At 35.2% G+C, this 14,621-nt stretch overlaps 1 protein-coding gene across 1 annotated transcript in view; it reads left to right on the forward strand.

Moving 5' to 3' along the window:
- EFCAB13 (EF-hand calcium binding domain 13) overlaps positions 1 to 14,621 on the forward strand; it is a 145,605-nt gene that overhangs the window by 28,374 nt on the left and 102,610 nt on the right. The window contains exon 10 of the mRNA XM_032429966.1: positions 10,937 to 11,080. Coding sequence (XP_032285857.1) covers positions 10,937 to 11,080 — 144 coding nt within the window. The remainder of the gene's footprint in view (positions 1 to 10,936; positions 11,081 to 14,621) is intronic.

Below are 14,621 nucleotides of genomic sequence, written 5' to 3' on the forward strand. Positions count from 1 at the left end.
TTTTTGTTTTTGTTTCCCTTGTCTGAGGAAATATATCTAGAAAGATGTTGCTATGGCTGATGTCAGAGAAATTATTGCCTGTGCTCTTTATTAGGATTCTTACAGTTTCAGGTCTCACATTTAAGTTCTTAATCCATTTTGAGTTTATTTTTGTGTATGGTGTAAGAAAGTGGTCCAGTTTCATTCTTTTGCATGTTGCTGTCCAGTTCCAACACTATTTGTTGAAGAGACTTTTTCCTATTGCATATTCTTGTCTGCTTTGTTGAAGATTAATTGACCATATATTTGTGTGTTCATTTCTGGGTTTTCTATTCTGTTCCATTGATCTGTATGTGTCTATTTTTGTGCCAGTACCATACTGTTTTGATTACTACAGCTTTGTAATATAACTTGAAATCTGAAATTATGATATCTCCAGCTTTGTTTTTCTTTTTCAAGATTGATTTGGCTATTTGGAGTCTTTTGTGCCTCCATACAAAGTTTAGGACTATTAGTTCTAGTTCTATGAAAAATGCTGTTGGTATTTTGATAGGAATTGCATTAAATCTGTAGATTGCTTTGGATAATATGGACATTTTAACAATATTTGTTCTTCTAATCCATGAGCATGGAATGTCTTTCCATTTGTTTGTGTTGTCTTCAAATTCTTCCACCAGTGTTTTATTGTTTTCAGAATACAGGTCTTTTACCTCCTTGGTTAAGTTTATTCCTGGTATTTTATTAGTTTTGGTGTGATTTAAATGGGATTGTTTTCTTAACTTCTCTTTCTGCTGCTTTGCGATTAGTGGCCATACAACCAATTTTAGATGATATATGTTAGTTTAAATTTTTGCTCATTAATTTTTACATTGAAAAAATATAAACCTACATTGAATATCTTGGTGATAATTACAAATACATGAAAAAGTTTCATATGTGAAGTTAAGGTTTTTTTGTTTTAATTTAGTATTTTTAGCTTTTGGAAGTTTAGAAATTACAAAATGAAAATTACCTCTTCACCCTAATCTTTCTATATAATTCCTCATGGTAAACACTGTTAATAATTTAGTAGGTATTCTTCCTGGCTATTTGTTATATACATTTTAATTGGCGCATATTTATTAATGGTGAAATCACCTCTAAAATTTTTGCTATAACAAATAATGCTACAAAGAACATTCTTATTCATTAATTCTTGCACATCTGTGTAAATATTTTTATAGGATAGATTCCTAGAAATGAAGAAGCTGGGTCATAGGATATGCATATATCCATAGGAAAATGGTTTATGTCAAATTATATTATTTCATCCAGCTTTATTGAGATATAATTGACAAATAAAATTGTGTATATTGTATATATTTAAGGTGTACAACATGATTTGGTATACATATACATTGTGAAATGATTACCATAATCAAGTAAATAACACGTCCATCACCTCACGTAGTTACTTTTTTGTGTGTATGTGATGAGAACACTAAGATCTCTTAAGATCTACTCTCTCAGCACATTTCAAATATACAATGTAGTATTTTTTTTTTTAAAGATTTTATTTATTTATTCATAAGAGACAGAGAGAGAGAGAGGCAGAGGGAGAAGCAGGCTCCCCGCTGAGCAGGGAGCCCGATGCGGGACTCGATCCCAGGACTCTGGGATCATGACCTGAGCCGAAGGCAGACGCTCAACCATCTGAGCCACCCAGGCGCCCACAATGTAGTATTATTAACTGTAGTCACCATGCTGTAAATTAGATTCCCAGAACTTGTTCATCTTATACCTAAAGTTTGTATCCTTTGATAAACATCTGTCCATTTCCTCCACGCCCCAAAATATATCATATATGTATAGATATAGTTATATAGATATAACATTTTCTTTATCTATTCATCTGTTGGTGAGCATTTAGGCTGTTTCCATTTCATGGCTATTGTGAATAATGCTGCAATGAATATGGAGTGCACATATCTCTATGAGATAGTGCTTTTATTTCCTTTGGGTATATATATAGAAGTGAGCTTGCTGGATGATATGGTAGTTCTGTTTTTAATTTTTTGACACCACCTTCGTACTTTTTTTCATAATTGGTTATAATACCAGTGGGTTTTAAAATTATCTGAATATTTTATAGTTTTACTGAGGTATAATCAGAATATTTAAAGTATACAGTTTGAAAATTTTGACATATGTATATACTTGTGAAAACTCAATACCTCTTATTCCTACCCCTTTGTAAGTCCTCATCCTCTCTCCACAAGCCCCCTCACCACTCTCCAAGTAAACACTAATCTGCTTCTGTCACTACAGACTGTTTGCATTTTCTAGAATTTTATATAAATGGGATCATGCAGTACATACTCATTTTTTAGTCTGATTTCTTTCTTTCAGCTTAATTACATTGAGATTAATCTATGCTTTTATACATATAAGTTTATTTCTTTTTGTTGCTAGGTAGTAATCTCTTTTGTGGATATGCCATAATTTGTTTATCCATTCACTAATGATGGACATTTGGGTTGTTTCCAGTTTTTATTTATTACTAATAAAGCTGGTGTAAACATTCATTTGTATGTCTATGTGTGCTGCTATGCTTTCATTTATCTTGGGTAAATACCTGGTGGTAGAATGATTGGGTCATATGGTAGATATATATTTAAATTTTTTAGAAACTGCTAAACTGTGCTTGCAAAGCAGCTAAATTATTTTACATTGCCATGAGCAATATATGAGAGTTCCAGTTGCTCCTCATCCTTGCCAATCCTGGAATGGGTGAGCCTTTAAAAATTGTAGTCATTCTAATAGTTGTATGGTATTAACTCATTGTGGTTTTAATTTGCACTTCCTGAATGATCAAATGATGCTTATTTGTTATCTGTATATCTTATGCCCATTAAAAATGTGTTTGTGTTCTTATTATTGCATTTTGAAAGTATATATTCTGAGTATGTCCTTTACTACATATGTGATTAGTAAATATTTTCTTCAAGTGTATGGCTTGTCTTTTCATTTTTTGAAGAATGTCTTTCAAAAAGCATAAGTTCATACTTCTGAAGAAGTCTAGTCTACAATTATTTCTTTTATGGATTGTACTTTTGATGTTTTATCTAAAAGGTTTTTGTTTAACCCTAGGTCACATAGAAGTCAGAAAACAAGTCAAACTAGTTGATTGAAATTTGTGCAGATGTTTCATTGTTTTTTGAAGGAGAAACCACTCTCAAGTTATTATACTGAAAAAGAAGTTTTGAGGCAGACAACTTGACAAACTTTCCAATATTAGAGAAAGTGTTTCTGTGGTTTAGAAATGAGAACCACTAAGCCTTGTCAATTTCTCTGACGTTAGAAGCCTGCAGACTGCTGGAAGCATTGAAATGTTCTTTTATAGGTTACTTTGTTCAGATGACATTAAATTGAATTGTGGGTTTATAATAATTTTCTTCTGAAATAGATAAACCCTTTCAAAGTTGGCCTCATTTACTAAATGAAGAGGGAAATGACTTCGTAGTTACTTAACTTGAAGAATCTTGAAAAATTCAGATGTTCCTTGACACAGATCTATACTTGTCTAGAAAATGGGATTTAAGAACCCTGATTCTGTGTTTTGTCATACTTTGTAAATCTGGATTTTCAACTCTAGTTGCTATTAGACATGACTTGTGCATTATCATGCAAGAAAAGTCATAATTTAAACTTCTCATTCAAGCCAAAGATTTCTTACTGAAATTTTCATTTGTACAATTTAGATTTCTTTTTTTCTTCTTTTAAGAAATAGGCATTACTTTTTGCTTGAGAAATGAGATGATTTTGGGGGGTTAAGGATTGGTTTAATATTGTGCAATATTTTATGCATTTGTTTTAATGTACTTTGTGTACGTGTATGTAATGAGAGCGAGTGAGAGAGAGGAGAGAGAGGAAAGGAGGACAGGAGAGAGGGAGATGGAACAATGTGAGGCAAAGCTTTCATTAGAATCTCAATTGGATCCACAATATCCCCCGAAACCACTGGTATAGAGGGCTTTTCTAGAACACAATCAAATCAGTCCTATTCTTTCAAGGTAACACCATTATGTATGTAAAATTGACACGTTGCATGATTTTTTTTTTTGCACCTAATTACAAATATAAAAATTAGAGCTTTGAGCAAAGAGCACTGCAGTATCTTTAATTCTAGTCTATATCATTCTTATTATTGCTGAACACTATTTATTATATAATTACAATATGTAAATTTTTTTCTGATAAATTTTCTTTTTACATTCTATATTAAATGTTAATGTTGACTATCCTTGTTTAAAGACTATGGTATTCTAATATCAGTCAATTCTATTCACATTTTTAGTTTGCATTTTTATCTCATGTTCTTAGTGAGTTTGCTAATGCAGTTTTTTTCCTTCTGTTTCTGAACCATTATTATAGTTAATGGAATGCTGGACTTTTCAGATTTCCTTAAGGCTGTGAACGATGTTTGTTATTTGGTCTCTCAGGATCCAGGTAAAAAAAAAAGATTCTTCAAAATTAAAGAACAGAATGATTTTGATTGTAACTGATTTTAAGGTGGGGTGGTTATATGAATTTACATTTTTTTCAGAATCTTTTAAGTACTTTTCCCCCCAGGAGTCTAGGTTGAGAAAAATTAGACATGAGTTATTTCATAAAAGGAACTGAAAAGTGTGGATCACTTCCATGGTATCCTAATTTTCTTTCTCTAATCTCCATTGGATGCACACAACTGCTAGATTAATTTTCTTTTCTTTTTTTTAAAGATTTTATTTATTTATTTTGAGAGAGAGAGTGAGACAGAGAGCACAAGCAGGGGGAGCAGCAGGTAGAGGGAGAGGGAGAAGCAGGCTCCCCACTGAGCAGGGAGCCCGATGTGGGGGCTCGATCCCAGGACCCTGGGATCATGACCTGAGCCGAAGGCAGATGCTTAACCGACTGAGCCACCCAGGTGCCCTAGATTAATTTTCTTAATGTGATTTTTGTCATGTCATTCACCTGCTCAGAAATTTAGATGTTCTTCCTATGATCAAATGAATGTAGTCCAAGCTCTTATGCTTAGCGTCCTCACCTCCTCATAATTTTGCTTGCCATTCCTCCTTTCTCTGTAGAATCTTTTCCAGGCAAGAACCCCATGCTCCAGTTAATCAAAAATCTCTATACATGCCAGTTTCATTCTTATTTCCACACCTTTGTTCGTGTGTTTTTTCTTTTTTTCCCTTTGAAGTCTCACATGTTTTCTTCTATATGTTAACAGTACTCTATTCACTGCTTATATTTCTCCCAAAAAATTTCAGATGCTGATGGATCTCCTAACAACTTTTAGTTTACACTACATATAAATTGCAAAGAAAGTGATTGGAAGAACTATTCATGTTACTGATAGAAACAGTGCTTCCAAAAGTCTGAGATCTCCAGTGTTCATGACCTAATTTTAAGTTTCTTGGTTTAAAACAAAACAAAACAAAAACCAGTTCCTTGGTGTTTTCATTAGGCAAGATCAAGTTCCTATAATCAGTCCTTGGGATTATATATTTTTGTAGTCAACCTCACTGTATTTTCTTAGAATCAAGGATATATGAATGCGATAGTCTTCATATACCTGGATAAGCAAGCAAAAGGCAAGAAAAACTTAATGTTTATGTATTCATTAATGTAATAAATGTTATTAAATGCCTACCATATACAGCAATTAACAATATAGATAAATGCTTGGCTTGCTTTTCTTTTATTAATCCTTACTTCCTACTTGGCATTTTGATTAACTCCTATAGCATTGGTTTTCTCCTGGTTCTCCCTTTGTCTGCTTGGTTTTCACCTTGAAAACCAAGCTTTTTCTTGACTATAGATTTATATGTGTGTTTGGGTTCCTAAGTGCTGCCTACTTTTTAAGCCACAGTTTAGCTCCCATGTATTCCTTTGTTTTTCAAATCCCAGATTCCTATTTTAACCTTATTTTTGTTTATGGTTAAATGTTCTGAGACTAACAAAGTCCCAAGTTTATTTTTTACCTCTTTTTTATTTATTTATTTATTTTTTATTATGTTATGTTAATCACCATACATTACATCATTAGTTTTTGATGTAGTGTTCCATGATTCATTGTTTGCGTATAACACCCAGTGCTCCATTCAGTACGTGCCCTCTTTAATACCCATCACCAGGCTGACCCATCCCCCCACCCCCCTCCCCTCTAGAACCCTCAGTTTGTTTCTCAGAGTCCATAGTCTCTTATGGTTCGTCTCCCCCTCCGATTCCCCCCCCTTCATTTTTCACTTCCTACTATCTTCTTCTTCTTCTTCTTTTTTTTTTTTTTTAACATATAATGTATTATTTGTTTCAGAGGTACAGGTCTGTGATTCAATAGTCTTACACAATTCACAGCGCTCACCATAGCACATACCCTCCCCAATGTCTATCACCCAGCCACCCCATCCTTCTTACCCCCCCACCACTCCAGCAACCCTCAGTTTGTTTCCTGAGATTAAGAATTCCTCATATCAGTGAGGTCATATGATACATGTCTTTCTCTGATTGACTTATTTCGCTCAGCATAACACCCTCCAGTTCCATCCACATCATTGCAAATGGCAAGATTTCATTCCTTTTGATGGCTGCATAATATTCCATTGTGTATGTATACCACATCTCCTTTATCCATTCATCTGTCAATGGACATCTTGGCTCTTTCCATAGTTTGGCTATTGTGGACATTGCTGCTATGAGCATCAGGGTGCACGTACCCCTTCAGATCACTACATTTGTATCTTTGGGGTAAATACCCAGTAGTGCAATTGCTGGGTCATAGGGTAGCTCTGTTCTCAACTTTTTGAGGAACCTCCATACTGTTTCTAGAGTGGCTGCACCAGCTTGCATCCCACCAACGGTGTAGGAGGGTTCCCCTTTCTCTGCATCCCTGCCAACATCTGTCATTTCCTGACTTGTTAATTTTAGCCATTCTGACTGGTGTGAGGTGGTATCTCATTGAGGTTTTGATTTGGATTTCCCTGATGCCGAGCGATGTTGAGTACTTTTTCATGTGTCTGTTGGCCATTTGGATGTCTTCTTTGGAAAAATGTCTGTTCATGTCTTCTGCCCATTTCTTGATTGGATTCTTTGTTCTTTGGGTGTTGAGTTTGATAAGTTCTTATAGATTTTGGATACTAGCCCTTTATCTGTTATGTCATTTGCAAATATCTTCTCCCATTCTGTTGGTTGTCTTTTGGTTTTGTTGACTGTTTCCTTTGCTGTGCAAAAGCTTTTTATCTTGATGAAGTCCCGATAGTTCATTTTTGCCCTTGCTTCCCTTGCCTTTGGTGATGTTTCTAGGAAGAAGTTCCTGCGGCTGAGGTCGAAGAGGTTGCTGCTTGTGTTCTCCTCAAGGATTTTGATGGACTCCTGTCTCACATTTAGGTCTTTCAACCATTTTGAGTCTATTTTTGTGTGTGGTGTAAGGAAATGGTCCAGTTTCATTCTTCTGCATGTGGCTGTCCAATTTGCCCAACACCATTTGTTGAAGAGACTGTCTTTTTTCCATTGGACATTCTTTCCTGCTTTGTCGAAGATGAGTTGACCGTAGAGTTGAGGGTCCATTTCTGGGCTCTCTGTTCTGTTCCATTGATCTATGTGTCTGTTTTTGTGCCAGTACCATACTGTCTTGATGATGACAGCTTTGTAATAGAGCTTGAAGTCCGGAATTGTGATGCCACCGACTTTGCTTTTCTTTTTCAACATTCCTCTGGCTATTCGGGATCTTTTCTGGTTCCATACAAATTTTAGGATTATTTGTTCCATTTCTTTGAAAAAAGTGGATGGTACTTTGATAGTGATGGCATTGAATGTGTAGATTGCTCTAGGTAGCATTGACATCTTCACAACATTTGTTCTTCCAATCCATGAGCATGGAACGTTTTTCCATTTCTTTGTGTCTTCCTCAATTTCTTTCATGAGTATTTTATAGTTTTCTGAGTACAGATTCTTTGCCTCTTTGGTTAGATCTTTTTCACCTCTTAAAACAATATGCCTAATTCTTGAATATGCTATTTTTATAAAATAGCCAAGCAATATATGAATATAAATATGTAAAAGAGGCTCTTTAATTCTTCCTAGATTGTTAGTTTAATGTTGACTTTGGAATCTTTTTATATGTAATTTGAATATATATGTATGTATGCATATTGATATATTTTGTAAGACAAAATGAGTTACCAATTCCTAGGCAGAGTAGAACAAGAGGACCTAAATCTTACAGAGGCAAGTGAAAAGATCAAGCATACAGTTAGGAATCAAGAGACCCTAAGAAAATAAAAGGGAAAAATAGAATTCTCTTCTACTTTAAGAGAAAGGGGTCATGCCAAATACATTATTGTCTAGCATGATTTTTTTTTTAACTGAATAATATGTCTTGGAAGGTTTTCCATGCCAGTAGGTGTAGGTCAGCCTATTACTTTTTAATAGCTGTATGGTATCTGAAAAATGTAGATATACTAGAATTTACTTAACTAATCCTTTATTATTGAATATTTAATTGGTTTTAATTATCTTAGTATTATAAACAATTTCACAATGAATATAACTTTTCTTATATTTTTTAATTTTATATATACTTATTTTTGTATTATATTTTATATTTATATCTGTGCCTATATCTTTATGATGCCTTTGTAAAGCAAAATTAGTTATCAATTATTAGGTAGAAGAGAACCAGAGGGATCTGTGCATGCATTGGAGCATGCCTTCAACACTCAGACAGATAGTTTTCAACTCTTCCTTAGCCTTCACTTCCTTCTTAAGTGTATCCTCAATGTAAGCCAGAGTGAGAGTTCAGAACCTGCTCAGGTTTTCCTGGGTATGGCCCTATCCATGTGTGTGGCCATCTAGGTGCTCAGGAATATGTTTTTTTTTTTCATATTTTTTGAATATGAAAAGGCCTTTTCAAAGGCCTCTATGGATATCTCATTCCCCAGATTTTCCTTTTAAGCTTGTTTGCTAGCCTATTGTTTGCTCCAACTGTTTTTATTGACTTGGAAATAGGCCCATGACATATTTTTGGGTGGAAAGATAGTAGACTGTATGTACTGTTTTATTTGGGTGAAATGTTCACAATCATTGATGTGCATAAAGAAACGTAGAAAGGTATCTGAGTAGGATATTAATCAAAATATATCATCTTTTGCATGCCCTGAATGGGAAATATTTGTTGCTTTTATCTTTATTCTTTGTACAGTTGTGGGTTTATTTGACTTTTTAAAATTAGTATGTCATTAGAAGAGCAGCAATAACATTGAAGAGCAGGACTTCAGAATCTGTCTTTTTGTTGTTGTTTGTTTCAAGTTTTATTTAAATTCTAGTTAGTTAACATATAGTGTAATATTGGTTTCAGGAGTAGACTTTAGTGATTCATTACTTACATATAACACCCAGTGCTTGCTCCAACTGTTACCCACCACTTCAGGCATTCATAATGTTAACTAATTGCCTCTGATTGTTTTTGATGAGTACTCCCAGGGAAAAGACTGCATTGGGCAAATTTTGAGTCAGGTCAAATAAGGATGGTTGTACAAGTAAGGTCTTCCATGGAACCACCAAACAGGTCTAATAATGACAGTTCTTAGGGAATGGGGCTTTGAAGAAGTTCTAACCTCATTCTTTTCCATTGGCTGTCAGGCTGCTGTTTTTCATCATGATTGTAGGCTCTTAGTTTTCAAAGTTCCTAGGAAGCTGGAATGGTGAGATGAGAATATGGCAAGTTAAATGCCACAAAGTTCACTATTATCGAGATTCAGCCATTTTTCTTGAAAAAAACACCCTTTGGATTGCTGTAAGCCTTTGATTTATATCCAGAGTTTTGAAAAAAGTTGATCTGATAATTTTCGCCAGTGTTCTCATTGCTTTTATGGAGGAGAAGGTTCTCAAAGGTCCTTCCTCTGCCACTTTTGCTCGCTTGATCAATAACTACTGATTGAATGAGTGAATAATGCCCAGTTCTTCCTCCCTGCCTGTGCAAATCTAAAACCTTGTGGATCAGTTTGCTCATTATATCTTGAATTCCAAGAAAATGTGGTCTGACTATAAAGTGATTTGCTCTCTGGTATTGATTATGGGAACTGTGTTTCCTTATCAAATTAAATTAAGGATTGCAGTGGTCTGAGGAGCACTTAAATTCAGCATTAGGACCAGGTATCAATCTGTTTAGGTTTTAAGGAAGACATTTGTTTAGGGAAAATTCTCTCATTAATATGAATATTTTCTTCTAACTGTTCTTTCCAATTCACTTTTGATACTAAGGACTGTTAGCATAAGAAAATGAAGTTTCTAGGGATGCCTGGGTGGCTCAGTTGGTTAAACGTTTGCCTTCGGCTCAGGTCATGATCCCAGGGTCCTGGGATCGAGTCCCACATCGGGCTCCTTGCTCAGCAGGGAGCCTGCTTCTCCCTCTGCCTGCTTGTGTTCCTCCTCTCGCTCTCTCTCTCTCTCTCTCTGGCAAATAAATAAAATCTTAAAAAAAAAAAAAAAGAAAATGAAGTTTCTATGGAGAAATAGAAATGTTACATCTACTCCATTCTTCTCTCTTTTATACTATGTTTTCAAAATTACATATTATAGATTATACCACTGGTAAGAAATTATTTTAGTTAAAAGTTTTAACTAAGAGGTGACTCTGGTATAATGAGAGAACCCACACCTTTTAGCACAATACCCATAGCTTTTAGCACAATGCTCACCATATAAATAGCATTTAATAAATACCAGCTATTGCTCATATTATATCAGTAGTGATAATAGCAAAAATTATAGTTTATACTAAGAATGTGGTCGGAATTGAGCAAATGCCTACTTGCAGATAAATTTTTAGGAAATCCTATGCCTAACCTGGTAGGTTATTGACACAAAATCAGCTCCTCCAAGAAAAGCTATTGGTTCTTATGGTAAAATAATTTCTTTGTTTATTGTATTTTTGCAGCATTCCAAAATGCCTTGAAGATTTTCTGTAGGATAAAAAGTGGTCGAGTTGCAACTGATGAACTGGCTGCCGTTTTGGATAGCATGGATATCCCTGTAATCCCTGAAACTTTTCAGGAAGTGATAAAACATGCTAGTATAGACAGTGAGTTATTTGAATTAATATGTATATATATCTTTCTTGGATATCAGTTTTCTGATTCATCCTTTATTTCTCCTTCTTTTTCTTCTGATTCTTACCTTTTGCCATCATTACTGCTTACAGGTGTCTATGGTAAGAGATAGTCTAAGAAAATTAAATGAGAAATTTCTAAAATTGTCATATTTTAGTATGTTTGGTAAAAATCTAAGAGAAAAATGGATTTATTTTCTTTTCAAACTTACCTTTCTTTTCCAATAGTCATTTCTTATCAGTGTAGAGATAGTTTCTGTAGTGTCAAGGGCATTGGCTTCTCAAGTTAGGAGACCTAAATTTCTTGAGTTTTTAATTTTTTTGGATAGCTTTGATTATATAATCCTCCTGTGCTATTCAGTTACCCTGCAAAATGTAGATTTCTTTTAAACATTATAAATATATTTAGCAGATGTTTTGTATCATATGTTTACATGTCACCAGGGGGTGTCTGATAATAATGGACTGATAAATAATTGATTCATTGATTATCCATTTATTTAGTAAGTCAGTCATTTAATATTTACTGTGCTTGAAACTGTGCTAGGTGATACACAGATGAATAGAACACACTTCTTTTTCCAAAGGAGCTCACATTCTAGTGTGGAAAGAGTCAAGTAAAATGAGAATTATAATGTTGTGTAACAAATACTATTATAAAATGTAGATAGGCTGCAAATATATCCTGGAAGCACCAGAGAAAGATTATCAGAGGATGTGATACCTGAGCTAAATCTTGAAGGATCAGTAAGGGTTGGTTGGTTGAAGGTGGTAGTAAAGAGTGAGAAAGATATTTTAGACTGAGGGAAGAGTTTGTGTAAATATGGCAGGAAAATAATGAGACATGACATCTTTTTTAATGGGCTTCCATTAGTTTTTGTCATTTGTTAGTGATGGCTTTTTAGTGGGTCTTTGGCTGCTGAAATGTGTTGTGAAGATAGAACCAGGCTGCATGGATTTTTTTGTTTTGTTTTTGTTTTTTGAGAAGGAGAGGAGTGAGAGGGGCAGAGAGAATCTTAAGCAGACTCCACACCCAGTGCAGAGCCTGATGCGGGGCTCAATCTCACAACCCTAAAATCATGACTTGAGTTGAAATCAAGAGTTGGTCACTTAACTGATAAGCCACCCAGGCACCCCAGGCTGCATGGATTTTACTAGGTAGTCATTTATGGTGGGTTCTGGGTTAGTACACAGAAGTGGAGGGATGTTCTGAGGCATGAAGATGTCCATAAAATGGGGATTTTAAAGTTTAATCTCAAGCCATATTATTAAATAGCCTTTAGGGCATGCTCTACCAGAAGAAACCGAAATCATACGTGAGATCACTGCAGCACTTTTTTTTTTTTTTTTTGACTTAGGTAATTCTGGTCTGGACTTCCAGACCTTCTACTTTATTTGGGGAGCTAAACTGAAAAATTATGCTAATTTCATAGGATTGTTATAGGAATTAAATATAAATATTTATTACTGTGTTTGGCACCTAAAACAGTCTCAAGAAATGTGAAGCAGAAACCTGAGAATTATCCTTGACAACTCTGTTTTCTCTGTTCTCCTCATGCAATCATTAGGAATTGCTATTATTTTAAACTCCTAGATGTCTCTTTCTAGCTATCTTTCTATTTTCCAATATTACTACCTTAGTCCAAGTTACCATAATCTTTCCTTAGGACTATCAATGTTCATCCTAACAAGTCCACCCATATCTGGTCTTTCCCCCTTTACACTGTAGCCAGAATAATCTTTTCAAAACACATATCTCATCATGTTACCTCCTGCATAAAATCTAAAAATACTTCTTGGGATGAAAAACCCTTTAATGTTGCATACAAGGCCTTGCAATATGTGGCCTTTACTATAGGTCTCCAGCTTTATCACAGACCACATTCTGCTTTGCTCACTGTGCCTTCACAGAGTTTTGGTTGTATACCCTGCCTCCTCCTGCCATAGCCTTTGCATGTGTTCTTTTCTTTCCCTGGAACATTCTGCTCCTCCTAGTTAATTCCTACTTACACTTTAGATTTAAACTCAACTCTATAGGGATGTTTCCATGACTTCTCTAACTTGGTCAAATTCTCATACACTTTCACAGCACTAACCACAGTTGCAATTTTTATTTCTTATTGTTTTATTAAGCTCTGTATCTCAAATAAGACTAAGCAGCAGGAAAGCAGATATCATGTCTACTTTTGCTCAATATTGTATCCTCAGTACCTACTAGTACAGTGCTTATGGTACATATTAACTGCTCAACAAATATATGTTGAATGAGTTAATAAGTCTCACCCTTTACTCCATTTCCTCCAACCAGGGAGAACAAGATTTCTTCACTTTGTCATTTTAATAAGCTGGTTGTGACTTAAGGTAAAATTCCTCATAGGGAAGGTCCTTGTCCTTGACTAGGAAAATCATTTTAATAGGTTTGTTTGATTATGGGAGCTAAAGCCTATTGGGAGACACCTAGTTTGAGCAAAAAGATAACATAAAGTACTCTATATAAGAAAATAACAGGAATGGGGCGCCTGGGTGGCTCAGGTGTTAAGCGTCTGCCTTCGGCTCAGGTCATGATCCCAGGGTCCTGGGATCGAGCCCCGCATCGGGCTCCCTGCTCGGCGGGAAGCCTGCTTCTCCCTCTCCCACTCCCCCTGCTTGTGTTCCCTCTCTTGCTGTCTTTCTCTGTCAAATAAATAAATAAAGTCTTAAAAAAAAAAAGAAAATAACAGGAACTTAGAATACCACAGTGGCTAATTGGCAGCTGGAGGAAGAAGACTGAGGGAAGCTAAGAGTGGATTGGGGGTCCTGCAATCAGTAGAGAGTAGCTATAGAACTCTAGGACAATAGTACGTAGTTGCTTGTTGTACTATAAAGAACTCCCATACTCCCATTAATTGCGAGTTATCTAGTAGAAGTTGGTTATATACAATAGCCTTGTGTTAGTAGTGTTGGTGGGTGGATTTCAAGGAGAAAAGTCTATAGGTTCTGTGTTAGGTAGGCTTGTGGTGGAGAGAATATAGCACCTATAGAATGTGATAATGTGAGTGAGATCAAGAGTCCAGGGGAACATAGAAAACAAAAATCAATCACAAGAGTATAAAACACTCAGGAATCCTCAAATTTTGGAGGAAGTATAGATTTATGTTCATATAGTGTATGGTCTGGGGTCTGAACTATTTTTGTTAAATATTAAAGGAAAGGACAACCCCAGAATGCCAAAAGTCTTAGGTTACCCAGGTAGGAGATGTGGATTCTTCTATAACAGAATTTTGAAGTAAGGAGTGAAATAACTAGCAGAAGGTATAGCACCCTGTTATAGGTACTATTTTATCATCTTGTTTTTGTATTTGGTTTGGTTTTTTTGAGTAATAATGATATGTGGAGAATATGTTCATCTTTATGAGTGTTCATAATGAAGGGGAAAGAATTACGCCATTGGAATTTGCAAGGAAGTTCAACAAGCATTTGCTTCATTAAGATATGGCAAAAGAAATACGGAAAATAACTTGATGACAGTTCTGGG

The sequence above is a fragment of the Phoca vitulina genome, unplaced genomic scaffold (assembly GCF_004348235.1).
Source record: "Phoca vitulina isolate PV1807 unplaced genomic scaffold, GSC_HSeal_1.0 scaffold41, whole genome shotgun sequence".
Lineage (NCBI taxonomy): Eukaryota > Metazoa > Chordata > Mammalia > Carnivora > Phocidae > Phoca > Phoca vitulina.